Source organism: Mustela lutreola, chromosome 9 (genome assembly GCF_030435805.1).
Source record: "Mustela lutreola isolate mMusLut2 chromosome 9, mMusLut2.pri, whole genome shotgun sequence".
Taxonomy (NCBI): Eukaryota; Metazoa; Chordata; class Mammalia; order Carnivora; family Mustelidae; genus Mustela; species Mustela lutreola.
This window is the reverse complement of record NC_081298.1, coordinates 105,463,678-105,488,866: the sequence shown is the minus strand read 5'-3', so window position 1 is coordinate 105,488,866 and position 25,189 is coordinate 105,463,678. Positions and strand designations below refer to the sequence as shown.

The 25,189-nt window shown below is 47.8% G+C and overlaps 1 protein-coding gene across 2 annotated transcripts; it reads right to left on the bottom strand.

Moving 5' to 3' along the window:
* Window positions 1-510: 510 nt before the first annotated feature.
* On the bottom strand, window positions 511-24,747 carry ELMOD3 (ELMO domain containing 3). Of its 2 annotated transcripts, XM_059188245.1 has the most exons (12): window positions 24,466-24,747; window positions 20,718-20,795; window positions 20,188-20,257; window positions 16,291-16,359; window positions 15,218-15,309; window positions 13,263-13,386; window positions 12,862-12,984; window positions 9,068-9,198; window positions 4,230-4,382; window positions 2,343-2,419; window positions 1,966-2,093; window positions 511-1,463 (listed from the first exon to the last, which is right to left on the bottom strand). In XM_059188245.1, exons 1-12 carry the CDS (start codon window positions 24,517-24,519, stop codon window positions 1,261-1,263), a joined length of 1,302 nt encoding a protein of 433 aa, XP_059044228.1. In that variant the 5' UTR covers window positions 24,520-24,747; the 3' UTR covers window positions 511-1,260. The 2 variants fall into 2 exon arrangements, with proteins under 2 accessions (XP_059044228.1, XP_059044229.1); XM_059188246.1 differs by lacking the exon at window positions 4,230-4,382.
* Between the last annotated feature and the right edge of the window lie 442 nt (window positions 24,748-25,189).

Genomic DNA, 25,189 nt, shown 5'->3' with positions numbered 1-25,189 from the left:
CATTACCAGCCCAGGCCTTGAGGCATCCTGCTAACAACGGTGCGGAGTTCTCTGCTGAACTGGGGGGCTATGTTGTCTCACCTCAGCAATGCACCCCAGCTCCAGAGGGTTGGACGTGGAGAAGTGTGCAGGGGTGAGACTGTGATCTTCCATGGGTCTACTTGAAGGGGTACAGAGGACAGAGCGGTGTAGTGGGGTCTCCCCAGCTCAGGACACCCTGACCCGGAGCAATGGAGCAATGGAGCTACTAGCTTCCCCAGAAGCCAATGTAGGAAAAACACGTGGGGGCCGCACAGCAATCTTAACCAGAGCCAGGGCCACTCTTCCCCCTAGCTAGAGTGTGCAAGGAGTCTGGGCCTCTAAGTGCAGGATAGACACCACATGCCCTCAGTGGGAGCCTGGCCAGGGCAGAGCAGCCTTCTCTCCTGGAGCCCCTGGCTCTCACCAGGCCCTGGAACAGGACCATAGCAAGGTATGTGGCTTGTCTTGGAGGAAAACACTTGGGGCACCTGACCTAGAACAATTCTTTTATTCAAAAACTGCTGGTGTGTGAATCTCCTCCTTCCTTCAACCAGGCCAGAAAACCACCCCTGATGGGAAGTGCACACCTCCACGGGGTAGGGGGCGTGCAGCAGGGGGGTGCCCAGCTGGCAGACAGCCAGGATGGGCAGGGTGGGCAGCAATGGAGACACCCACCAGAAAGCTGGTTCTGTGACATAAACTAAGGGATAGGGAGAGGGGAGGGTGGGGTAAGTCCAGACCAGAAACCCCCAGGGGCCTGGCTACCAGCTCGGGAGAGGATGGAGTGAAGGCCTCTTGCCCTGGTTCATGCTGCCCCATTGGCTGCTACGATGGCTACCTTCTCCCTTCAAATTCTAGCTGCAGGTCCCTGTCCTGGGGACACCCACAGCCTGAGAGCCCTGCTGCCCAGCGACTCAGAATTCTGGCCCCTCTGTGTGGGAATATCTCCCAGTGGGATACAGGGAACATCCACGCAGGGCCTTCCCACCTCATGATCCATCCGCTTGTTCACCTGGAAACCAATTCTCAACTAACTCAGTTCCAATTACGGCAAATTCTTGCTCTGGAGGCGGGTCTGTGGGGAGTGGGATGGGTCTAACTAACCTGAAAGTCTCACTGGGTGAGGGTCCTTGGCCTCCCCAACCAGGCCCAGCCAGGGTACGCCTGGCACAATGCACCACACACCCTCCCAAGCCCCTCTGGCCCAGCCTTTAAGTGTCTCTGTCGGCCTTGGGCTGGTCAAATCAGCCACGTGCCTTCGGATGAATGTGGTGGCAGGTCACACACGCCTGTGAAGGTGAGATCCTTGGAGTGAGGGGCTTGTGGCCCATAGCACTTCGGTGCTCCCAACAACGAGGCCTGTCCCTTTGACACTCCAGCCAGGTAGATTTCCAGAGTCTTGAGCAGCCGCCTGGGGCTCTTCTTGGCCAACACCTCCAAGTCTGGAACAGAGGATTGGAGAACAAAAGGCTTGACGGGGTTCTGGACTGCACACTAGTCCGGGCCCAGCAGCTCTAGGCAGCTCTCTCATCCCAGACCCCGCGGGGAGAAGGGTGAAGGAGTGTTCTAAGATGGAGGGTCACCAGAGAGGGAGGATGACGGACCAGAAAAGGCCACAGCAACCACACCTCCTAGCTTGACCAGGACAGTCTCAACTTGGAATGGTTAGTCCAACTCTTGGGCCCAGCTTTTGATTCAGAAACCATGACCACCCTAAGTCTGAGGCCAGAAAGGGAGGACAGGTGGCAGAGAAAGGAGAGCTAGCAGGCTCCAGAGGGTGGGCTAATGGAGACTTTGAGAAGCTGGAGCTCGAGAAGGTGTGAGTGGGGGGCTGGGGGGAAGGGAAGCACAGTCCAAACCAGGTTAGCCACCACCCTGGGGTCCCTGAATCTGGGGAGGGGGATGCTAGGGAGTTCAGGCCTCTCCAAGAAAGAAAGAGCACACCTTTGAGGACAAAGCCAGAGTCAGCGATGGTCTTCTGCTGCGTCCTCCAGACATGTGCGAGGCGGAGGAAGGTGGCGGCATAGAAGCTGTTCACCACGGGGATCACTTTCTGCTGCCGGTTACACTCCCTATGGCGCAAGCGGGGTGGTGCGCTCAGCAGCCGACAGACAACGGCTAACAGCTGGGTGCCTCGGCCAGCCCCATTCCCCCAGTGAGCCATTCCCCACACAGCCTTCAACCCCAGGGCAGGGTTGGGAGATGGGCACGGGCTCCCCAGAGAGAGCAGGGAGAATGGCGTGGGGATGGGAGGGAAGCAGGCTCTGCTGGGTCCCTGTCGTCAGCCAGCCAGCAGCCAGGACTGAGCAGTGGGGACTCACCTGGAGAGGCTGTCCTCCCTTAAGGCCTGGATTGTGATGCGGGTGATGTTCACGGACATCAGACAGAAGGGGAATTGCTGGAATGGAGTGGGCAAAGGTCAGCAGCAGCCCCGGCTCTTGCCTTCTGGAGCCGCCATCCACAGCCCAGCAAGGCCGGCTGTAAGCAGGGGCAGCCACGGCCCGGAGGCGACAGCTGACATTGCTGATGCCACACTTGATTTTTGCAATAATCATCCCATTTCCCAGATAAGGAGGTTGGGACTCAGCAACCTGAAGTCATCTTCCTGAGGGGCTGCAACCAGGATCCCAACTGAGGATAATTCACTCCCGGCAAGCAGAACCCCCATGCTAGCTCTCCAGCCTCTTCGCCATCCTGACCCATGGGCTCTCCTTGACCTTCATTCACCAGACCCACCGTGGTGCTGCCCAAGCACTGCACCACCCCTTGGGGGCAGGGTGAACACAGGAGGGGTGGGGCTTGGTTATCTAACTGTACGGGTTCCTACAATCTCTTCCCCCTTTTTCTAGGCGTCTTTTTATTTGACTGCTCATAAGCACTTCATTCAAAAGTAGACAGCGCAGGTAGAAAGTCAGCCTGACTTGCTGTCACACCCCATTTGTCAGTAACAGAGGCCTGAGAACTAGCTGTGCAGGTCAGAGAGGGGGCAGCATGGGGTTCAGCAGGGCTGCTGCCCCGGGGGGGGGGGGCTCAGAATTCCCTGTGGGGTCCACTTTAATGCTTTATTTTTTGGAGGGGCATGCTCCTTTCTTTTTTATTTTTTTAAAGTAGGCTCCATACCCTGTGTGGAGCCCAATGCAGGGCTTGAACTCATGACCCGGAGATCAAGACCTGAGCTAGACCAAGGGTCAGATGCTAAACCCATCAAAACATTCAGGTGCCCCATCCCTCCCATTCTTTCATAACCAAAAAACTAAGAAAATGAAGAGAGGCTTTTCCCAGGACATTTCCATATATTATATGTTAGTTTCCACCGTTGCACATACTCAAGGACACCCACTGAGAGGGCCCCACAGATCAGTGCACTCATTAGTTTAGAACAAGAGCCAAAGTCTATCTCATCTGCTTCCCCTGAGAAGAAAAAGCCATTACATTATGATGCAAAACTGTGCTGTCCACTATGATAGTAAGTAGCAACACAGAACTATTTAAGTTTATTATCTTTTTCAAAGATTTTATTTATTTATTTGACAGAGAGAGAGAGAGACAGTGAGAGAGGGAATACAAGCAGGGGAGTGGAAGAGAGAGAAGCAGGATTCCCACTGAGCAGGGAGCCCAATGAAGTGCTCGATCCCAGGACCCTGGGATCATGCCCTGATTAAATTAAATTTAATTAATTTAATTTTTAAAATTAATTAAAAAATTATCATTCGGGTACCTGGGTGGCTCAGTTGGTGAAGTATCTGCCTTTGCCTCAGGCTCAGGCTCCTCGTTTAGTGGGGAGTCTGCTTCTCCCTCTCCCTCTGCCCCTCCCCACACCACCCTGTTTGTGCTCTCTCTTTCAAATAAATAAACAAAATCTCTTTAAAAAAGTTAAACAAACTTAAACATTCAATTCTTTAGTTGAAAAAAACTCAAGTTTTCAGTCCTATTAGTCCTATTTCAAGTGCCCCATAGCCATGCGCGCTCAGTAGTTTCTGTATCAGACAGTGCTGATATATAACATTCTCTTCATTGCAGAAAGTTCTGTCTGACAGCACTGAACTGTCGAGGGCCTTCTGCCTCCACAAAGAATTTTCTCAGGGTCTTCTGTGACATCTAGGTTCCAGATCTTGGCCTGGCCACCTACTAGCTTTGTGTCCTTAGAAAGGCCACCTGAACTCTGTGAGACTTAGCTTTCCCATGTCTTAAAACCAAAAAGGAAGTACCTTTGAGTGACGTGCTGGAAGAGTTAACACACCAGGCCCGAGACTGCTGTCCTTAGAAAGGCCTGCTTGCAGGGGTGGCCCCTGGCTGGCATCTGGGAACCTGGATTTGGGAAGGGGTCCCACCATTCCCTCAGGATGACTCATGCACCTAAGCTGTTTGTGCAAACAATGCGATTTATGAATATCTGCTTTTTCTCTGATTCCAGCATTTGGGTATGTGCCACACAGATGGTATCTGCACAAGTGCCCCCCCCCCCCTTAAAACCTTGGGGACTGAGTCTCTCCATAGTGAGCTCCCTGGCTGGCAACATTTCCTGTGCCACACAATTCAATGCTGGACTCCACCAGGAGAGGACTCTGGGAAGGAAGTCCAGCCGACTTCCTACAGTTTAGTCCCATGCACTCCTTCCCTCTGCTGGTTTTGCTTTTGCTGGACTAGATGAGAGCTGTGTGTACAACTACAGACCAAGTCCCGTGGGTCCTCCCAGCACATCCTCGACCCTGAGGGTGGTCCCGGGGACCCTGCCACGCGTGCCATGCTGGATGGAGTCAAGTCACTAACATCACACTCCCCGAGATAGGTTTTATTACCTACAGTTCAGTTTCTACCATCTATCCCAGGACCTACTCCCAGAGTTACTGTCAGAAGTAATCTAGATCACATATGCAAAACACTAAGCACGGTGCCAGTCCGAGGAGGTGCTAACAACGGTTCATGATCGTCATCCTTGCCTCAACATGAGCGGCTGAGGTCAGTGGCAACACATATACGCCTTCACGAACCGCCTATCTACCACATCCTTGTATGAGATTGACCTCTCCTTTGCCTTTTCTCAGTCTAAAAATTAATAAGGGAATAAGAATATGGCAGCAACATAATTAACAGAGGATCTATACCTCGTGTTCACTCACTCTTGGGAACATTCTAATCAAGCCCACTTATTAAAAAGCAGAGAAAAACTGGGATTCAGATCTAACTGTCTCCTTTTCTCCAGCAGTTCTGTTGGCCTTGGAAAGTGTTGCCTGCAGCGAAATACCACCAGGAGGCTGAGTTTAGGGAACTGACTGAGGGACAGCAGGGGACACCAGACCTGGACTGTTTTGAGTTTCCATTTAAGATTTCACTTCTCCTCATCCCTCACACTGGGGCTTAACCACCTTGGAATCCTGAAGCAAGGAAGACCAGGTCATCTTTTGTGGGGGCTGCTGACATGGCCCCGCCCCTGGAGATTCAAGCCAGTAGTTCTGGGGAGGGGCCCGGGACTCTCAAGTGGGTTGCTGGCTGACCACAGCTGCCCTAAGGAGCCTGCTGCTAGGCCTGCTGTCAGGAGGCAGGTCCCAGGCCCAGCTTTACCCTTTGCTAGCTTTACCTCTCTGACCCTCACATTCCTTTGCTGGAAAACAGTTTGCAAGGATCACTGCTGCCCTACCTCTTCATCAGCCAGTCATGTTGGTGGAATGAAACGATGGGTGGAAACTGCACAGAAGGCTAGGGGAGTGTGTGTGTGACTAAGCGCGATTATAAGCCGCTTCCCCGCCTGCCCTGAGCAAGCAGCTCATTGTGCCCTGTGTCTCTGTGTTGTAACCTCTCCGCTTCTCAGGGCGGTGTAGGCTAAGCACACCCACCCTGCTGGGATTCCGTGGAAGCCTGCCCCCTTCCCGCCCAGCACTTATATTTTTGGTCAGCTCCCTTCCAGCAGGATGAACCACAGGTACCTTGAACTTGAGTTCTTCCCTTAGGAGAGAACAGGACTGGTTATGGGCAGGGCTGTGTCACCAACTGCTCCTCTGACCTCACCATGCCTCCTGGAAAACGGTGTTTTCAAGATTCATAAGGGCTTGAGGTCAAGTTTTACTTTAAAACCTCGGAATTGATGGGGGTGCCTGGGTGGCTCAGTGGATTAAGCCGCTGCCTTCAGCTCAGGTCATGATCTCAGTGTCCTGGGATCGAGGCCCGCATCCGGCTCTTTGCTCGGCAGGGAGCCTGCTTCTCTCTCTCTCTGCCTACTTGTGATCTCTCTCTCTGTCAAATAAATAAATAAAATCTTTAAAAAAAAAAAGACTTATAAAACCTCGGAATTGCTTATAGTTCAAGGAATTATACAATAAATCTGGAAGGGACCTTAGAATTTTTTAGGCCAGAGTAAGGCCCAGAGAGGTGAAGTGATTTGTCTCAAATCATAGCTCCATAATAATACCACAGATAGAATGAGCGTCTAGCTTCCCGACGTCTGCACCAGCCCTCTTGTTTTATTAGGTTAAGCTGCAATTCCGTCTTATTGTCCGACAGGCATACTGTGGAGGAGTAAACATAAATCCCAGAAGCTAGCAGGTGAAGGGATGAGAAACACATTGGTCACACTGGTCAGTCTGGGTCCCTGCCTGTCCCTGCCGTCCCTGCTGATCAAGTTCCCAGCATTTCCCCTCTCATCCTGTTGCTCCCTCTGTCTGTGATGCTCCTCCCACAGATATCTGAATGGCCTGCTCCCTCCCCTCATTCAACTGAGGAATTCTGAGCTGGCAAAAACTCTCTATCCTGGCTTCCGTTTTTCCGTATTTCTGCAGGAAGCACTTATAAGAGAACCTTCATGAATCACAAGAAGGGAGACACTGAGATCAGAGATGACCTATAGGAAATACTGATTAGCTGTGGGACCTTTGGCAAGTCATTTCCCTTCTCTGGGCCTCTATCTAAAATGAGAGGCTGGGAGCGCCTGGGTGGCTCAGTTGGGTAAGTGTCTGACTTCAGTTCTGGTCATGATCTCAGGGTTCTGGGATCAAGCCCCACACAGGGTTTTGTGCTCAGTGGGGAGTCTGCTTCTTGCTCTCTCCCTCCTCTGTCCCTCCCCGCCATTCATGCTCAGGCTCTCTCTCTCTCTCAAATAAATAATTAAATTCTCTGTCTAGAGAAATGATCCTCGAGGAGTAAAGGGGCAATCAAGACACCCAGGCATACCTTGGCTCTACTTTCTTAAGCCCATGAGCTCAAGATTCTATATCCAGGGGGTGCCTGGGTGGCTCAGTGGGTTAAGCCTCTGCCTTCAGCTGAGGTCATGATCTCGGGGTCCTGGGATTGAGCCCCACATCGGGCTCTCTGCTCAGCAAGAAGCCCGCTTCCTCCCCTCTCTCTCTGCCTACTTGTGATCTCTACTTGTCAAATAAATAAATAAAATCTTTTTTTTTATTTTTTTATTTTTAAAGATTTTATTTAATTATTTGACAGACGAGATCACAAGTAGGCAGAGAGGCAGGCAGAGAGATAGAGAGAGAGAGAGAGGGAAGCAAGCTTCCTGCAGCAGCCCAAACCACTGAGCCACCCAGGCGCCCCAATAAATAAAATCTTTAAAAAAAAAAATTATACATCCAGAATCTGACCACTACACACCACCTCCTCTGAAAATACCCATCATCTCTGACTTGATTATAAAAGCCCTCACTATAGACTATTCTCAACCTAGCAGCTGATAGGATACATTTAAAAAGTTAGATTGGATCACGTACTCCAGGCTGCAAAAACCCTCACTTTATTTGGAGTAAAACTGAAAGTCCTTACCACAGCCTACCAGGCCCTCTGCCATCTGTTCGCTGTTCGCCATAGGACCTCCCTTCCAATTGCTCTCCTGGGCTCCTTCTGTTCCAGCTTGTTCCCTGCTACCCCTTCACGTGCCAGATATGATCCTTCCTCAGGAGCTTTGCTCTAGTGCTCCCTCTGCATGGAATGTTCTCCCCCAAACACCAACTAGGCCAACATCTTCACCTCCTTCAAGGTCAGGTTTAATTCCCACCCTCTTGTGAGAGTTAGCCTGAGCACCCTGTAAAATACTCCCCACGGAGGTGCCTGGGTGGCTTAGTTGGTTAAGCGTCTGCCTTCGGCTCAGGTCATGATCCCAGGACCCTGGGATCGAGAGAGGGAGCCTCCTCTCCCTCTCCCTCTGTCTGCTGCTCTCCCTGCTTGTGCTCTCTCTCAAATAAATAAATTAAATCTTAAAAAAAGGCACTCCTCATATTTTCCTAACCTACTTGTTTTTTCTCCTTAGTGCTTGCCACCTTTGAACATACTCTATCATTTATTTATGTGTTGGGCTCACTGCCCTGTCGTCTCTGCTAGAAGGATCTTTGTACATAGATGTGTCCCAAGCACTAAGCACAGTAACAAGCATAGGGAATACTGAAGAGAAGCTTATTTACTGGATGAATTCCAGGTCCCATGAATGTGGCATAGGTGAATGGCAGGGAACAGGTCAGATTTGTTTTCTAAAATGGTGGGACTACTACCCTTTACTACCTGGCAAAATCATTAAACCCAACCCCAAAGAAGGCTTGGACAGACCGAAAGCTACAGAAGCCACATCTGGTCTGTCAGTAAGACCATGTGTCCCTTGCCCCTCATAGGTAGATCTCCTCCTCTGGGGCACAAACAAGCTAACTCTCCTCCTTCAGGGTTAAGAGAACCTACTGCTGCTCAAGGGATGTCCTCAGGGATGACAGTGAGTTGACACATTAACATCACAGCTGTGCCTAGTGCTCTGGTACACATCTCATTTAATCTTTCTAATTGTCCAGCTGAAGAGTTCCTGATTTCCATTCTACAGATAAAAAAAAAAAAAAACAAGGCTTTGAGGAGTTGAAGCACTTGCCTGAGACACACACTGAGTGGTGGAGCTCAGATTCTAGTACAGGTCAGGCTAATGGGGGAAACCTGGTCCTGCATCAGTTGTCCTGAGAGCCCTGAGCAACTAGAGACAGCCCCCCTGTGAGGTTCTCCTGGTTGTTCAAGAGCATTCTGTACTAACAATGGCTTCACAGCCCTCTTCTCTAGCTGCCCAGCAAAGCCCCACCTGGATATGGTGACGAGATAGGCGGAAAATCTCCTGGGCCATCAGCAAGGTCTTGGAGTCCATCACCAGGTAGAGCAGGTGTAGGAGGGCAAGGAAGCCTGCTCCTCTCAGGTCTGTGGCTGGATTCGCTCCTGTAACCGAGAGGAAGAACTGAAGGGCGACCCAATGCCAAATGAAGTCCCCCCTCCCTTGAGCTTCAAGGGCTTGGCTACCTTTGTTAGGCCAAGTGGGGAACCTGGACTCCCACTCCTGCCTGACTGTAACGAGGTGCCCCTTAGCTTCACTAGGGTGTCGGCAAACTGGGGAGCCGGGACTGAGCCCCATAACTTTGTGTCGTCAGTGGAGTCCACGCCTGTAATGAGTCATGTAATGAAGCACTGGTGCCCCTCTTAGCCAGTGGAACCAGCAGAGCCCAAATGGGGTACCTAAATTTCTACCCCTGCCCCGCAATAACGAGTGACATCCTCCTTCCCCCACTGGCTCAGCATCAGAGGAAGCCTGCTAAAATAAAAGATTTACAGCAGATCCAGAGTGTCATTACATAATACCCCAAATATCCAGAATACAAAAAAAAAAAAAAAAATCACTTGTTACATTAAGAACTAGGAAAATCTTAATTTGAATGAGAAAGATACTTAATAGATAGCAACACTGAGATAACACAGCTGTTGGAATTACCTGACAAGGATTTTAAAGCAGCAGTTACAGGCAAAATAATGGTCCCTCCAAAGACATCCTTGTCCGAATCCCTAGAACCCAGGAGTATATTTTGTTGCATGGCAAGGGGAAACTAAGATCATAGGCAGAATTAAGGTTGCCGATCAGCAGATAGGGAAATTATCCTGGATTCTCTGGGTGGTCCCACTGTAATCAGAAGAGTCCTTAAAAGTGAGAGAAGAAGGCAGAAGCACAGAATCAGGGAAAGAGATGCAAGGCTCAGGGAGATGCTAAGTTCCTGGCTGTGAAGAAGGAGGAGTGGAGGTAGCCTCTAGAAGGTGAGAAAGGCCAGGAAACAGAGTCTTTCCAAGAGTCTCCAAAAAGAAATGCAGTCCTGCAGCCACAGTGATCTTACCCCAGTGAGACCTGTTTCGGACACCTGAGCTACAGAGCTATAAGGTAATAAGTTTGTGTGGTGAGGGGCTGGCTGGCTCCACAGGAAGAGCATGGGACTCGTGATCTCAGAGTTGTGAGCTTGAGCCCCATGCTGGGTGTAGAGAGTACTTAAATAAATTAATTAATTTTAATAAGTTTATCTAGTTTCAAGCTACTAAATTTGTGGTAATTTGTTACAGCAAAAACAGAAAACTACTATAGCAGTTATCACAAAAATGCCTTTAATAAATAATTACACAGTTTGAAAAAAATTTAAAAAGTAGAAAGTCTCAGTAAAGAATTATTAGGTATAAAGAACCAAACAAAAAACCCTTACAACTGAAAAATATAACTAAAATTAAAAACTCACTTGATAGGCTCAACAGCAGAATAGAGACAACAGAGGAAAGAATCGGTGAAATTGAAGATGGAACAATTGAAATTATCCAGTCTGATGAACATCAGAGAGAAACAAAGCAAAACAAAACAAAACAAAATGAGCAGAGCCTTGGAGATCTGTGAATTACAGAACAGAGATCCAAAGGAATGAACTAGCACCTGTGTCATCAGAGTCCCACAAGAGAAGAGAAAGTATGGGGCTGAGCAAAGTACTTGAAGTATTCATTTATGTAGAATTTAAGAAACAAAACAAATGAACAAAGAAAAAGAGTCAAACAAAAGAACAATTCTTTTTTTTTTTTTTAAGATTTTACTTATTTATTTATTTGACAGACAGAGATCACAAGTAGGCAGAGAGGCAGGCAGAGAGAGAGGTGAAGGCAGGCTCCCTGCTGAGCAGAGAGCCTGATGTGGGGCTCGATCCCAGGACCCTGGGATCCTGACCTGAGCTGAAGGCAGAGGCTTAACCCACTGAGCCACCCATGCACCCCAAAAGAACAGATTCTTAACTGTAGGGAACAGATGGTTACCAGAGTGGAGGCGGGTGAGGGGATGGGTGAATAGGTGAAGGGCTGAGAGTACACTTATCTTGATGAGTACTAGGTGTTGTATGAAATTGTCGGATCACTGTATTATTCGCCTGAAACTAATATAACATTGTATGTGAACAACACTGAAATTAAGGAAAAAAGGTACTTGAAGTAATAATGGCTGAAAATGGACCATATTTGGCAAAAGACATAAACCTATAGGTTCAAGAAGCTGAGCAAACCCAATAGGGTTAAAGCCCAAAGAAATCCACACTAAGACACAACATAAACTCCTGCAAACTCTAAAAGATCTTGAAAGCAGAGAGAAACAACTCCTTACCTCTCATGGAGAAAGAATTCAAATGACAGTAGCTTTCTCATGGAGGCCAGAAGCAAGAAGCACAGTGTACAAGTGCTACAAGAAAAGAATTGTCAGCCTGGAATTCTTTGTCCAGAGAAACGATCCTTGAGGAGTGAAGGGGCAATCAAGACATTCTCAGAGGAAAGGAAACTAAGAGAATTTATCACCAGCAGACCTCCTTTAGAAAATGGTTAAAGGGGGGGCGTCTGGGTGGCTCAGAGGGTTAAGCCTCTGCCTTCGGCTCAGGTCATGATCTCAGGATCCTGGGATCGAGTCCCACATCGGGCTCTCTGCTCAGCAGGGAGCCTGCTTCCTCCTCTCTCTCTCTCTGCCTGCCTCTCTACCTGCTTGTGATCTCTGTCTGTCAAATAAATAAATAAAATCTTAAAAAAAAAAAAAAAAAGAAAAGAAAATGGTTAAAGGAAGTTCTTCAAAATGAAAGGAAATGATAAAAGAAGAAATCTTGGAATATCTAAGAACAAAAACAGAGCAGTGGAAAGAGTAAGCATCTGGGGATATACAGCAGACTTAGCTCCTCCTCTTGAGTTTTCTAAATTGTTTGATGGTTGAAATAAAAACTGTAACACCGACATGATTCTCATTGCATATGGAGGGAAATAATATAATTGTATTACAGATCAGGGAAGATAGAGGGATTTTAACGTGTCAATACCAACAGACCAATTAATTATGGGTACATAAAATTTCCTTTTTAAGTGAGGACATTTTCTGGGGCACCTGGGTGGCTCAGTGGGTTAAAGCCTCTGCTTTCAGCTCAGGTCATGATCCCGTGGTCCTGGGATTGAGCCCCACATCGTGCTCTCTGCTCAGCGGGGAGCCTGCTTCCCCTCCCCAGCCCTGCCTGCCTTTCTGTCTACTTGTGATCTGTCAAATAAATAAATAAATCTTTAAAAAAAAAAAAGAAAGAAAGGCAAGCTGGAGCCTTATTAAAAAAAAATAAATGAGGACATTTTCCTATTCCATATAAATGTAACTTGATAAATTTTCAAAAAAGAGTAGCATAATCCAAAAAACAGCTGAAATCAATTTGTTTCACTCAAAAAATAAAATAGTATAAAGCAAAATTTTCATCGGTGTTAAAAGGAAAGAGGAAAAAGAAAAAAAAAAAACAGATTGCAAATCCAACACTTTGATGCTTTCCATCTCTCTTAGAGTAAATGTCTGACAATGGCCTGTTAGGCCACAAGGGACCTTTCCACTTCAGCCACACTTCTTACTATTTCTAAAGCGCAGTAAACACGCTTACCTCGGGCCTTTGTATTTCGCACCCTCTTCCCCCAGATACCCTGCCTCAGGGCGCTGGCATGACAGGAAGGGGACTATCTGGGCTCTCACTCTAGTTCTGGATTCAGGAGTCAAGGAAAAGAAGATGATCCATTCCTGTCTCTTACCCTGAAAGCCCAGATCTTCCCAGTGGTCTCCGTGGAGGGCACAGTCAAACTTGGAGCCAGTCAGCTTCTTGTAGATGGTCTGGAGGACTCGGCCATGCATTGGGTCCTGATTATCCAGGCCACCTGCCCGAAAATACACCCCCAGTCTTTGTCGGATTGCCCGCCCCTCAGGAGAGGACTATTTCTCAGAGAATGGTAATGTACCATTCGAACTGGACTGTACCAAGATAAGATCGAGCTGGAATGTACCAAGAGACTGTGTTCTCCCACGTTTTCACCCCATAGCTCCCGCTCTCCCTGCCAACATGGTGCATGCAAGACCTCAGCAACAGGTGTGCAAACAGTGCTCTCTGCTTGACCACATACACAGCCCCCGCTCGTGGCAGCACCCGTGCACTCACACTGAGCAATGGTCAGGACCAAGTCCCTTTCTTCTCGGAGGCCCTGGTGGAGTTTTGGAGGCCCAAAGAGGCAGTGCCGGATGGCAGCGAGCCCCGTCCTTCGAATAGTTGGCTGGATTCTTTTCTGGGGAGGAAGTTGCAGGTAATGAGCAAAGGGCTGGGTTCACCTGCTCTAACTTACCATCAGGATCGGTACAGGGACTTGTAGAAGAAAGTAACTTCCTCAACTAACTGGCTAGTCTCTGGGCCAGGGAAACGGGGTAGGGGCTATGAAGCACAGGCTCTATCTCCAGACACAGGCTCTGCTGGCTCCCAGGATTTTTATTAGTAGAAAAGAGATTTCCCTGGGCCACCTGGTGACTCCATTGGTTAAACGTCTGCCTTTGGCTCAGGTCATGATCTTGGGATCCCGGGATGGAGCCCTGTGTCTGGCTCCCTACTCAGCAGGGAGCCTGCTTCTCCCTCTTCCTCTGCCCCTCACCTTGCTCCTGCTCTCTAATAAATAAATAAAATCTTAAAGAAAAGAGAAATAAAAGAAAAGAAATGTCCCCAAGTATAGGCATTATTAGCCCATTGTCTGCATTTGTTCCTTTGGGTTTGTCTAGAGCTATTTTTCCATTGATGGCCAGAGATAGCTGGCACGGGGACCCCGCTTTGGTCCAATCAAGCCAGGCCAGGCTTCCCAGCAGGGCTGCTTTCCCTTCTATAGGTCCATCTCTTTCTGCAAAGGGCATAAATTACACAGCCTAGCAGTCCTCTCAACCTCCAGGACAAGGGAGCCAGTGAGGAGGGGAGTCTAGTGGGGACTTTTGGAGCTGGATACCTGAGGGATTGCTGGAGCATTCTGTCCATTCCACAGGGGCACCTCCTAAATCAGGTCATGCTGACTTATTGCTCAAGGGCCACTGCCGCAGGCCTTAGAATATTCTGATTTTGGTAGCTTCTGACCCTCTGCATCCCATGAACCAATCTGATTCTTGACTTTTCAGCCTCTCTTGAAGCTCTGAGGTTTTAGGTTGAAGATCTGAAACCAGAATCTTCTTCTTTTTTGAAACATTTTATTTATTTATTTGAGAGAAACAGAGATAGTGAGAAAGAGCATGAGTGGGAAGGAGAGGGAGAAGCAGACTCTCCGCTGAGCAAGGAGCCTCATGCGGGGCTTGATTCCAGGACTCTGGAATCACGACCTGAGTGGAAGGCAGACATTTAACCAACTGAGCCACCCAGGTACCCCTGAAATCACAATTTTTTTTTTTAAAGATTTTATTTACCTGACTGACAGAGCTCACAATCAGGCAGAGAGGCAGGCAGAGAGAGAGGAAGGGAAGCAGGCTCCCCGCCGAGCAGAGAGCCCGACACAGGGCTCCATCCCAGGACCCCGGGATCATGACCTGAGCCGAAGGCAGAGGCTTTAACCCACTGAGTCCACCCAGGTGCCTCTGAAATCACAATCTTCTAAAACTACTCTTAGTCACTCAAGATGCCCCAGAAAGTCCACCAGCTTTTATTTTCCTCAATGTTTCTTTTTCCAACCCCACATATTTTTTAAAATTCCCAGATAACTTCTGGCTCCCTGATAGGTTCAGGGAATGATAGATTTTCCTACAATAGTCATGAATTACTCAGCTTTCTAGACAGCATGCCTTGCTTCCCTAAGTAACTATCTAACATTTGATTCTAGATCTCCCCATCCCTAAGAGGGAAGAGCAGGGAGCTCTGTGTATAGCAGGGCCACAAGAGCTCTGGGGACACAGTCCCAAAAAGGTCACTGGGTTCCTGCATGAACCTTGGGTCCTTGGCCACCCCTGATTCTGTGCTCCAAGATTTCTTAGGTGAGGTAGGGTCCTCAGCTGGAAGTTTCCATCTTGCTTGCCTAGTGCCCTAGGTTGGTGGGATAGAAACCTGGCTTCTGGGAAGATGCTTTGCCTGTGACCCCAAACTCCCTACTTTCATACCTTGAAGGAAGAGAGGTCCACAGTCTGGAAATGCTGCAGAGCCTCACTGAAGGAGATCAGCTGCCCAGGCTGGTCTACACTGGCCTGACTCCCTGTGGCAAAAGGGAAGACATTCTCAGATTTATAACGGTTGTCATTCTGTCTGTGCACATTCACTGGGGGCCTTCTGATCATCACCTCTAAGCCAAACACTGGCTTTCAGGGACAGACATCACATATCTACAGCTAAAACTGACCTTCTTTTAAGGGGCTGGCATTCTCTGCTGGGCCAGGTCCCTTTTTAGACCAGGCTGTTCAGGAGCTTGCTAGACTGACCTCTGAAGTGAGTAGGGACAGATCTGCCCTGCAGGGGGTCCCAGTCCACTCATCTGTGAGGAGGCAAGTCACTGCCCAGAGTAGGTACCCACAGAGGAGCATGCCAAGGTCTGTTTCGGGAACTTTCCTCACTTCCACTTTGCCCCTTTTCACACCCTGTATATGAATGACCCCCTCTCCAGCCTCTGGTACAGTCCACAGGGAATGAACGTATCCGTTAGCAATGTCGGGGATGACTGACATAGTCCACTATAACGACTTTCTAGGAGCCCAGGTATAGCTCGAGCTAGATATGGGCCCGAGCTCTACCCTCCTGCAGCTTCATCCAAACCTGTCAGAACACGAAGTGAAACAATATTTACCCAGCCCTCAAAGCCTTCCAGCAGATGGCTTTAGTCCCTATCTCCAGAGACCTCCTTGTATAGTGAACAACCTGCTTACCCTTGGGCCGGGACCCTGGCTGCCTGCCTCCATCCTTCTGTCCAACCTCATCACCCTGCAGAAGCGACCCTGACCAAGGTACTCCCTGTCTTCTCTCAGGTCTGAGTAGATGGCAGCCCTTTTCCCGTGGCATTCACTCCCATTTCCTCCAGAGGTGGAATGTCATGATCTTTGGATTAGAAAGGTACTGTATCCTAAGTCAGGGAGCTAAAATGGGAACTCTCAGGAATTCGGTGTCCTAACCCCAGGGCCACAGAAACGCTAGCCACACGTGGATGGGGCCTTCATTAGCAGTGGAATGCCATTCCTGCGGTTACCTGACTCTGTCTGGATGTTGTCCACAGCTTCCCATTCTTCTTGGGCTCTGAGCACCTCCGCATTCACAACTGTAGTCAAAAGAAAAGGAGACCCTCTGAGACCTGGGGAAGTCTGGATTGCTGCTGCAGCCTCAGCCTTGTCCTTGGGTCCCAGTGCCCTCAGATACCCTCTCCACATGGGGGCCAGAGTGAGCATTCGAAAAGGCAGATCTGATGCCAATCCCCTGCTTGAAAACCTCCAGGGGTTCTCCATCATGACTCTCTAGATAAAACCCAAAATCTTCAGCACAGCATCTAAATAATCCCACCATTTGGCTATTTCTTCCACCCACAGCTGTGCGCTAAGGGTATCCAGAACTCCTCAACTTCCTCAGCCCCTTGCACCTTCAATGCCCTTGCTTAGACGGCTCTCCCCCTGCAGTCACCCCAGGCACCTGCATCTCCGGTCCCAACCCTTGTGCTGTTTGTTATTCCTCCTCAACCCTCGGTGAACTCTGACATCTCCCTCAGCCAGCCACCTGGCCTGACTCCATTAAGTCTGCAGAGGGAGCCCCTGACACCCAGGCTCCTCAGCGTGGTGACTGTCTCTTCCACCACACGGTGCGCTACACGAGGACACGTTTTCCAGAACCCAGGGCAGTGCCCCACACAGGATAAGGGTTCAACAAATGTCTGCTGAATGAATAAAAGCACCGGGAATGGGGGGAAAAGCAAGAGAGAAAAAGCAGCAAAACAGGTTCTCTGTAGTCCCCGCATAGCCCTTTCTCCAAAACGCAACTGTCACTCTAACCCAGACTGCTGGCGCGCGTCCTGTTGTGGCCTTCCCCATTTGCTAGACAGGAAGTCAATACAACATGGAGAAAACAGAGACCCTTCAGTCCAAAGCCCCAAATCGTGACCCCTTCAGCCTCTAGCCCCAGTGCTAAGAGTGAGAGGGCAGCTCCTCTTGGCCATGCCCATCTTGATGGAGGATATCAGAGGGCAATGAACTGTTTCCAAAGAATACTTGAAAATAAAATAAAATACCCCCAGAAACTCAAAACACTAACAGAAATGGAGGCAGAGAAAGTTGCTGGGAAGCCCTAAAGGGCTGCTGCTGAGAGCAATTCAGGAGCCAGACTGCTGGCAAGCACTTCCTGTCTGCGCTCCCCAGCTGCACTTCTGTGGACAAGTACTTAACCCCCGGCCATCACTCCTGGACCTGCTGGAGAATGGTGTATCTCTTCAGCTTCCAGGGGTGGGGGAGTGGGTATACGATGCAAAGGTCAGTACTCAGGACGTGTTAGCTCGTGTCACTGACACCAGCCTGGGTTCAGGTCCAGCAGTGCAGGGGCTGTGGAAGCGGATGACATGGGTCTGGACTTCTGAATTCAGTCATGCAAGCCCCAACCTGGGGTGGACGGGGACCCTGAGCCTTGGGGCTTCCAAGGTAGGTAACTTCATCAGGATACAAACTATATGAAGAAAATAAAATTTCCTTCCAGCATACTGGACCCTGGATGATGAAAAGGAGGGAGAAAGCAGCTGAACAAAAAACAAAACAAACAAACCAAAAAAAAAAAAAAAAGAGAGAGAGAGAGGGGCAGCAGCAGGGACTGCTGGGGAGGGCGCTGACGAGGGCTGCGTCACCCCTCACCCTCGCTGGCACCTGGCTTCAGACTCTTCACCCTGCACCTCTTTGTTTCAAGCAACTTGGTCAAACTTTTTTTTTTTTAAGATGTTATTTGAGAGAGAGAGAGAGAGAGCGAGCATGAGTGGGCGAGGGGCAGAGGGAAAGGAGGAGAGAGAGAGAGAGAAGCAGGCTCCCTGCTGAGCACAGAGTCCCTTGCAGGACTTGATCCCAGGACCCTGAGCTTATGACCTGAGCTGAAGTCAGATGTCTAACCGAATGAGCCACTCAAGTGCCCCTCTTTTATTTATTAAAGATTTACTTGTTTATTAGAGAGAAAGAATGAGAGCCCAAGCAGGGGGAGAAGCAGAGGGGGAGAGAGAGAGAGAGAGGAATTTCAAGCAGACGCCCCACTGAGTGCAAAGCCCAAAGAGGGGCTCCATCTCATGACCCTGAGATCGTGACCTGGGCCAAAATCAAGAGCTGGCCACTTAACTGACTGAGCCAGCCAGATGCCCTTCAACCTTTCACCTACAAACAACTTGGCAGAAGGTTGTGAGCTCAGAGCAGAAACCTCACCAGCACCTGGGAATCTGCTGACACAAAGTGCAAGGTCTCAACTAGGAGTTGCAATCTAGTGTCTAAAAACTGGAGACAAACGTCCAAGGCATAGCAAGAGCACCTCTTCCCTTTCCTCTTGGAACCAGGGAGACTCTTCTTCATCTGAAGATGATCCTAACATAAATACTAATTTCCCCCAACAGAAAAAAATGGAGGCAAAACACGAATCTTCAGGATAGCGAATGCAGCTCACATCAGCACAGTTCTCTACTTTTCTTCCAATCTGGAAGAAAACTGCAATTTTTTTTTTTTTTTAAAGATTTTTATATATCCATTTGACAGTGAGAAAACATAAGCAGGGGGAGTGGCAGAGGGAGAGAGGGAGAAGCAAGCTCCCCTCCAAGCAGGGAGTCGGACATGGGGGCCTGATCACAGGACTCTAGGATCATGACCCAAGCCGAAGGCAGATGCTTAACGACTGAGCCACCCAGGTGCCTCAAAGACTGTTGTTCAATACAACTAAAAATATGTGGGACAGAGGAGCCTCGAGTCTGACTTCAGCTCAGGTCGTGCTCATCTTAGAGTCTGCTAGAGACTCTCCTTCTCCCCGTGCCTGTTCACCATGCTTGCTCGTGCACATACTCTCTCTCTCAAATAAGTAAAAAATCTTTAAAAAATACCTGGTACACAAATGTTACTTGTACTGAAATATAAAATATTTTGGCATTTAAGGCAAAATCTCTAATAAATGTTAGGTTTGTCACTACACAGCAAAGATACAATTTTATTAGAAGAAACTTCATATGAGGCACCTGGGTGGCTCAGGTCATGATCCCAGGGTCCTGGGATCGGGCCCCACATTGGGCTCTCTGCTAGGCAGGAAGCCTGCTTCTCCCCCTCCCACTCCCCCTGCTTGTGTTCCCTCTCTCGCTGTGTCTCTTTCTGTTAAATAAATAAATAAGTTAATTAATTTAAAAAAAAGACTTAAGAAGAAACTTCATAGATCTCCAGATAACTTTTCTATAAGCCCCATATTCAAAGAGATTACATTTTCAGTTTATAGAACTTCAAGATAATAATACATAGCACTGAGCATCACTACAGATTTACAGTCTGTGCACTACGTACTTCACCTTAGCTCATGTAATCCTTACGCAATTCCCATCACTCAGGTTCTGACCAATTTGTTTTAGAGATGAACTAAGTGTAGTAAAGGTTAGAAGGTTAAGAAACTTGCTCAGGGTCCTATAGTTGGTGGGTGAGAGACGCAGGACTTAAACCAGAGATGTGGGACTCCAGAACTGGTTATTTCTCACCTGGTGAGTGGACCTTTCTGTGTCATAAATCAGCAAGTGAAATGAGTTTTAAATAGAGTATATGAAAGAATCATGTAAAGCAGATAAAATAGGATACTTTTTCAAAGCCTCTTTACATACACTCTCATTTCATTGTTACAATATCTCTCTGGGGACAGAGAAGGCCCTGATGTCTTCAAGGCAGACATCTGATTTGCCCAAGGCACATAATAAGCTGCTTGCAGCACTAAATCAGGACTCGAATCTTTTGACTTCTAATCCAGTGTTGATTCTAATTTTCCTTGAAGAATGATAAATTTGTCAAATTCTATAGGACATGTAGTGAGAGAAATTCCAATGATGAAAAGCAGACAATGGGGAGCTCTGACTTGGGCCCCACCCAGGCTCCAAGGGCCCTGAAGGGGACCTTACCACCTGGCTGCCATCCGTTGGCTTCTGCTGTCAGGGCCCGGAGGATGCCATGATTCTTCAACTCTGAGATCTGCAGGGGCAGATGACCTTCGGTATAAGAGTGAGACCGTACCCTCCCAAGTACACAAACGTACCCGACCCGCAGTACAGAATGTCCTTGGAACTGGAGGTCAGAAGGATGGCTTTAAAGCCAATCTTAAAGAGAGACACATGGAAAACTTTAACTCTGATGTACAAGTTGGGTGACCTGGAGACAAGCATATGCTCTCCTTAAAGAATAAACAAAAATTCACACAACTCAATTGAGACTGTGAGGTGCCTTTGGTATTCCCACTGCACTTTACATTCTGCTTCCCTAGAGCAATTATCTTACTAGCTAGAGGTTGTTTTGCATGTTTGTGGCCCACAACTCCACCCCCAAGTGTGATTGGGGTCTCTGCCGTCCTGAGTCCCTGGTTTCTGGCCCCACAGAGCGGCATGCAAAAAAAGGTGGTATGGGCAGGAAGTCCTGGGGTGTGGGTGACACATACAGGAATTCCTCTGAGAGCCCGAAGAACACCGGTGTCCTTGTCATATGGTAAAGGATACGCAGCACACACACTTTCAACCTGTAAGACAAAGAAGGGTCAGCTTCTTGGGAACGTATCAGTCCTCTGAAGCTGACAGCTTAAATGTCACACCTTTTCCCAATACCACCCACACAAAGACGAATCAACTCCTGAGAACTCAACTGTAAGGAATCCTGGAAGGGAAAACTTCTGCTTAACCTCGTCTTAAGAAAAACTACAAAAGGCTTAATGTTATGGCAGATTTCTTGGCTCTGTGAAAGGTCTCAGGTGAAAGGTCTCAGGATTCTGAGTTTAGTGAAGCAGTTTCCTTACTTTTGGCCTTTTTGTTCAGCTAAACCTTTGCCCAGTAGAGCTTAAAAAAAACACTTGACCGGGTGCCTGGGTGGCTCAGTGGGTTAAAGCCTCTGCCTTCGGTTCGGGTCATGATCTCAGGGTCCTGGGATCAAGCCTGGCATCGGGCTCTCTGTTCAGCGGGGAGCCTGCTTCCCCCTCTCTCTGCCTGCCTCTCTGCCTACTTGTGATCTCTGTCAAATAAACAAATAAAATCCTAAAAAAAAAAAAAAAAACCCACTTGGCCAACTTCAAACAAACAAACAAAACAAAACCACTTAACCAACTTCTGCAACTCAGATTATCAAATACAGAACGAATTTTCCCAATATGTTGAAAAAAATCCTATAAATCAGTTAGGAAAAGAAACCAAACCCAGTAGAAAAATGGGCATGGATATGGATAGCTTACAGAAGAGGAAACTTGCACTGCTCTGAAACAAACACAAAATGCTCAACCTTACGCCCTTACTCATATTAAGAGACATGTCATATAAAACTGTTCTGAGATAATATTTGTCACTTATCACATGAGCAAATTTCAAAAAGTGTGAAAACACACTGTGTTGGCTAGAAAGCCAAGTGTTTTAACACACTGAAGAGTAAATTGTTCCCACCTCCACTGCTTGACAATACTTGATAAATCATACATGCTTTGTCCATTTTGGGCCCTTAACTGCATTCTAGAAATTTATCCAACAGATACACTCATCTGTGTGCAAAAGGACATGCTTACAACGTTATTCATGGTAGCACTGTTTGTCATAGCAAAAAGCTAGAAAAACCCGAATGCCCACTAATGGACTAATTCCACAAATAAAAGCATATTAACTCAATGAGCTCTGATCTAGCCATAAAGAAGAATAAGAAAGTGTTTTATGGACAACATGGAAGAATACACATGATATATTAAGTGGAACAAGCAAAGGACAAAGTATATACACTGCGTTATCATTTATATTTTTAGAAAACACACAACTATATATGCTTGTCTCTGCCAAGACTATTTCCAGACTTAAACTCAAGGAAGCACGATTTTGCCTCCAGAATAAAACTGGGTAGCTGGGAGACAAGAGGAGAAAGCAGTTTTTCACTATAGTACATACTCCCTACTTTTTAGATTCTGAACATTGTGAATGTATTATTTTCTCTAAAATAAATAAGAGGAGGGGCGCCTGGGTGACTCAGTGGGTTAAGTATCTGCCTTGGGCTCAGTTCATGATTCCAGGGTCCTGGTACAGTGTCCTCCATCGAGTTCCCGGCTCAGCGGGGAGCCTGCTTCTCCCTCTGCTGCTCCCACTGCTTGTGCTCTCACTTTCTCTCTCTCTCTGACAAATAAATAAATAAATCTTAAAAAATACAAGGGAAAAAATTAAAAGAAAATAACTTAACAAAAAAAATCAGTGCTATGTCAAGGCCCCAGAATCCCAAGGCCCCTGTTACTCTCATCCCTCTTACACATTTTTGCCAACTACTACTCCTTAAACAGAGCTGTGATTTCTTTGTGACCCAGACACAAGAATGGATGCCCGAACATAGCACAGCTGAGCAGACTCCTCTGTCGCTGGCCTCCTGATGCCTCCTCACGAGTATTTCCCACCTCAGTCCAGCGAACACACTTGCTGCAGCTCCTCTCACCTCCATCCCTTGGGTCATGTGGTTTTCCTCCAGAAGACACCCCTACTGCCACCTTTTCTGTGTCCTCCCGTCCCTTCAAGATCGGTTCTACCTCCTCAAGGTGGCCTGCCTCCCCTGCCCCCGACCCTGGGGCTACAAGGGTCTCTCCCCTTCTTTAAGTCCTACAGCCAGCCCTTCTACCGGGAGCACACGTCCCTCTGCAATAGGCCTAAGTGACGAGAAAACGGCTATTCAGATTTGCTTCCTACGCGTTTGGAGTATGACAACCCTGCTCACAGCCAGAACCCAGACATTTAGATAAGCGCTCGAGTTTAGGATTCCTGCTACGAGTTCCTGCCTTGCTTTTCGTTGGGCACTTTTTAAAATAACCACTTAGTGTTGAGCCTGAGAAAAGCCAGTGACCTTCCCCCTGTAAGTAACAGGGGTGCTTGCTCCCCTACTCCCTAATCTTCTTGCTCATGATCTGGAACTGAGGACTGTCCCTCCCTTGGCTCACTGTCCCCTCCACACACTCACCCCTGCCACATTTCTGGAATCTGTACATAATAAGTCCCGTGACTCCACTTCTTTTTTGAGTGTGCTGAAACTGCACAGTCAATCAAAACAGCCCTAGAGTTCTCACTTCCTCCAACACAGCCTATCTTTAAATCAGGCCCTGTGGCTTTGAGTGAAAGAACGTTCTTTTACACTGCTTTTTTCTATTCCTGACACCCATTAGCACAGTACTAGGTACAAATGTGTTCTCAAAAATTCTGATGATTCACTATCCTGAACAACTCCTTGCAGAGGCCCGTGTGCTCAGGGTTCATTCCATCCTTCCTTTCCATCTCCAATTCAGTCCCCTCCAGTGGCCAAAGTCTTCTCTCTGGGAGAACAGTTCACTTTGTACAGGGAAGAAAACCTCCCTAGACTCCCAAAAAGGCTTTGTCCTACAAGCTCCATTAAGACCACTTCTGGACCAGATAGGGGGAAAGGTAAGGAAGGGAGGGTTAGCTGCCAGGCTCACACAAAGACTTATCACACAGGACCCAGAGTCTGAGGATAATCAAGCCAAAGTATGTGTTTGACAAGGGTCAATAAGGTAAACAGTCCAAATTGATAAATTACAAATAGCTTGGGGGGATTCCCTGTTGACATTCTCCTCTCACCCAAACAAATCTGAAACAAAATGCCATGACCCACTTAGAAAATAAGCTACAAGCAAAGAAAGCATATGACTCTTGATCTCGGGGTTGTAAGTTTGAGCCCCACACTGGGTGTAGAGATTACTTAAATGAATAAACTTAAAAAAAAAAATAAGGGAAAAAAAATTTAAAAATTAAAAAAAAAAAATAAGGGGTTGGGGAGGCTGTGTGGCTCAATCTGTTAAGCAGCTGCCTCTGGCTTGGGTCATGATTTCATGATCCTGGCATCAAGCCCAGGGTCAGGGTCCCTGCTCAATGGCGAGTCTGCTTCTCCCTCTCCATCTGCCCCTCCCTGCTCCTGTGCACACACACTCTTTCTCTCTCACAAATAAATAAATAAACTCTTTTAAAAAGAAAAGAAAAGACGCCACTAGCAAAGGCAATTGACTTAGAGGTGAATGAACAGAAGCTCCTCTTAATAGAACAAAGAGCATTACAATGAGGGTTTTCCCAAAGCATTTCTAAAGTTCTACATTCTCTTGATATATTGGGTGTTATTATTAATAACAATATATCCCAAATGAATACCTTTTTTCTCAAATAGAAGTGCTTGCTTACCTGTCCATCTCTTAATTCTTTCTCACTGTGGAAAGAGCAAGAGTTTTCATTCATGACTCAAAGTCATTTGTTCAAGTGAGCTTTGTCCTTGGCTCAAAAAGGAGTTTAATAAGGTCTGAGATTAGAAGTACGGGGGGAGCCAGAGATCCGACCGCTCTACCTTTGTCTTCCTTCTTGGCAGTCATTCAGACTAAGAGCAAGTAAACAGTCCCCATGTGCCATCACCAAGGCTAGGAGGTTTCTGTGAGTACTGAAAGAAGTCTCTGGAGTCTCTGAAGTCTCAGCTCTGAAGAAAAAAAAAATTACAAAATAAAACTAGTTTCATCATTCAGTTAAGCCGCTGTTAAGAAAACCTGACTTTTTGGGACGCCTGGGTGGCTCAGTTGGTTGGGCGGCTGCCTTCGGCTCAGGTCATGATCCCAGCGTCCTGGGATCGAGTCCCACATCGGGCTCCTTGCTCATCAGGGAGCCTGCTTCTCCCTCTGCCTCTGCCTGCCATTCTGTCTGCCTGTGCTCGCTCTCTCCCCCTCTCTCTCTCTGATAAATAAATAAAATCTTAAAAAAAAAAAACAAAAAAAAACCTGACTTTTTTTTTTTTTAATTTATTTATTTATTTGGCAGACAGAGATCACAAGCAGGCAGAGAGGCAGGCAGAGAGAGAGGAGGAAGCAGGATCCCTGCTGAGCACAGAGCCCGATGTGGGGCTGGATCCCAGGACCCTGGG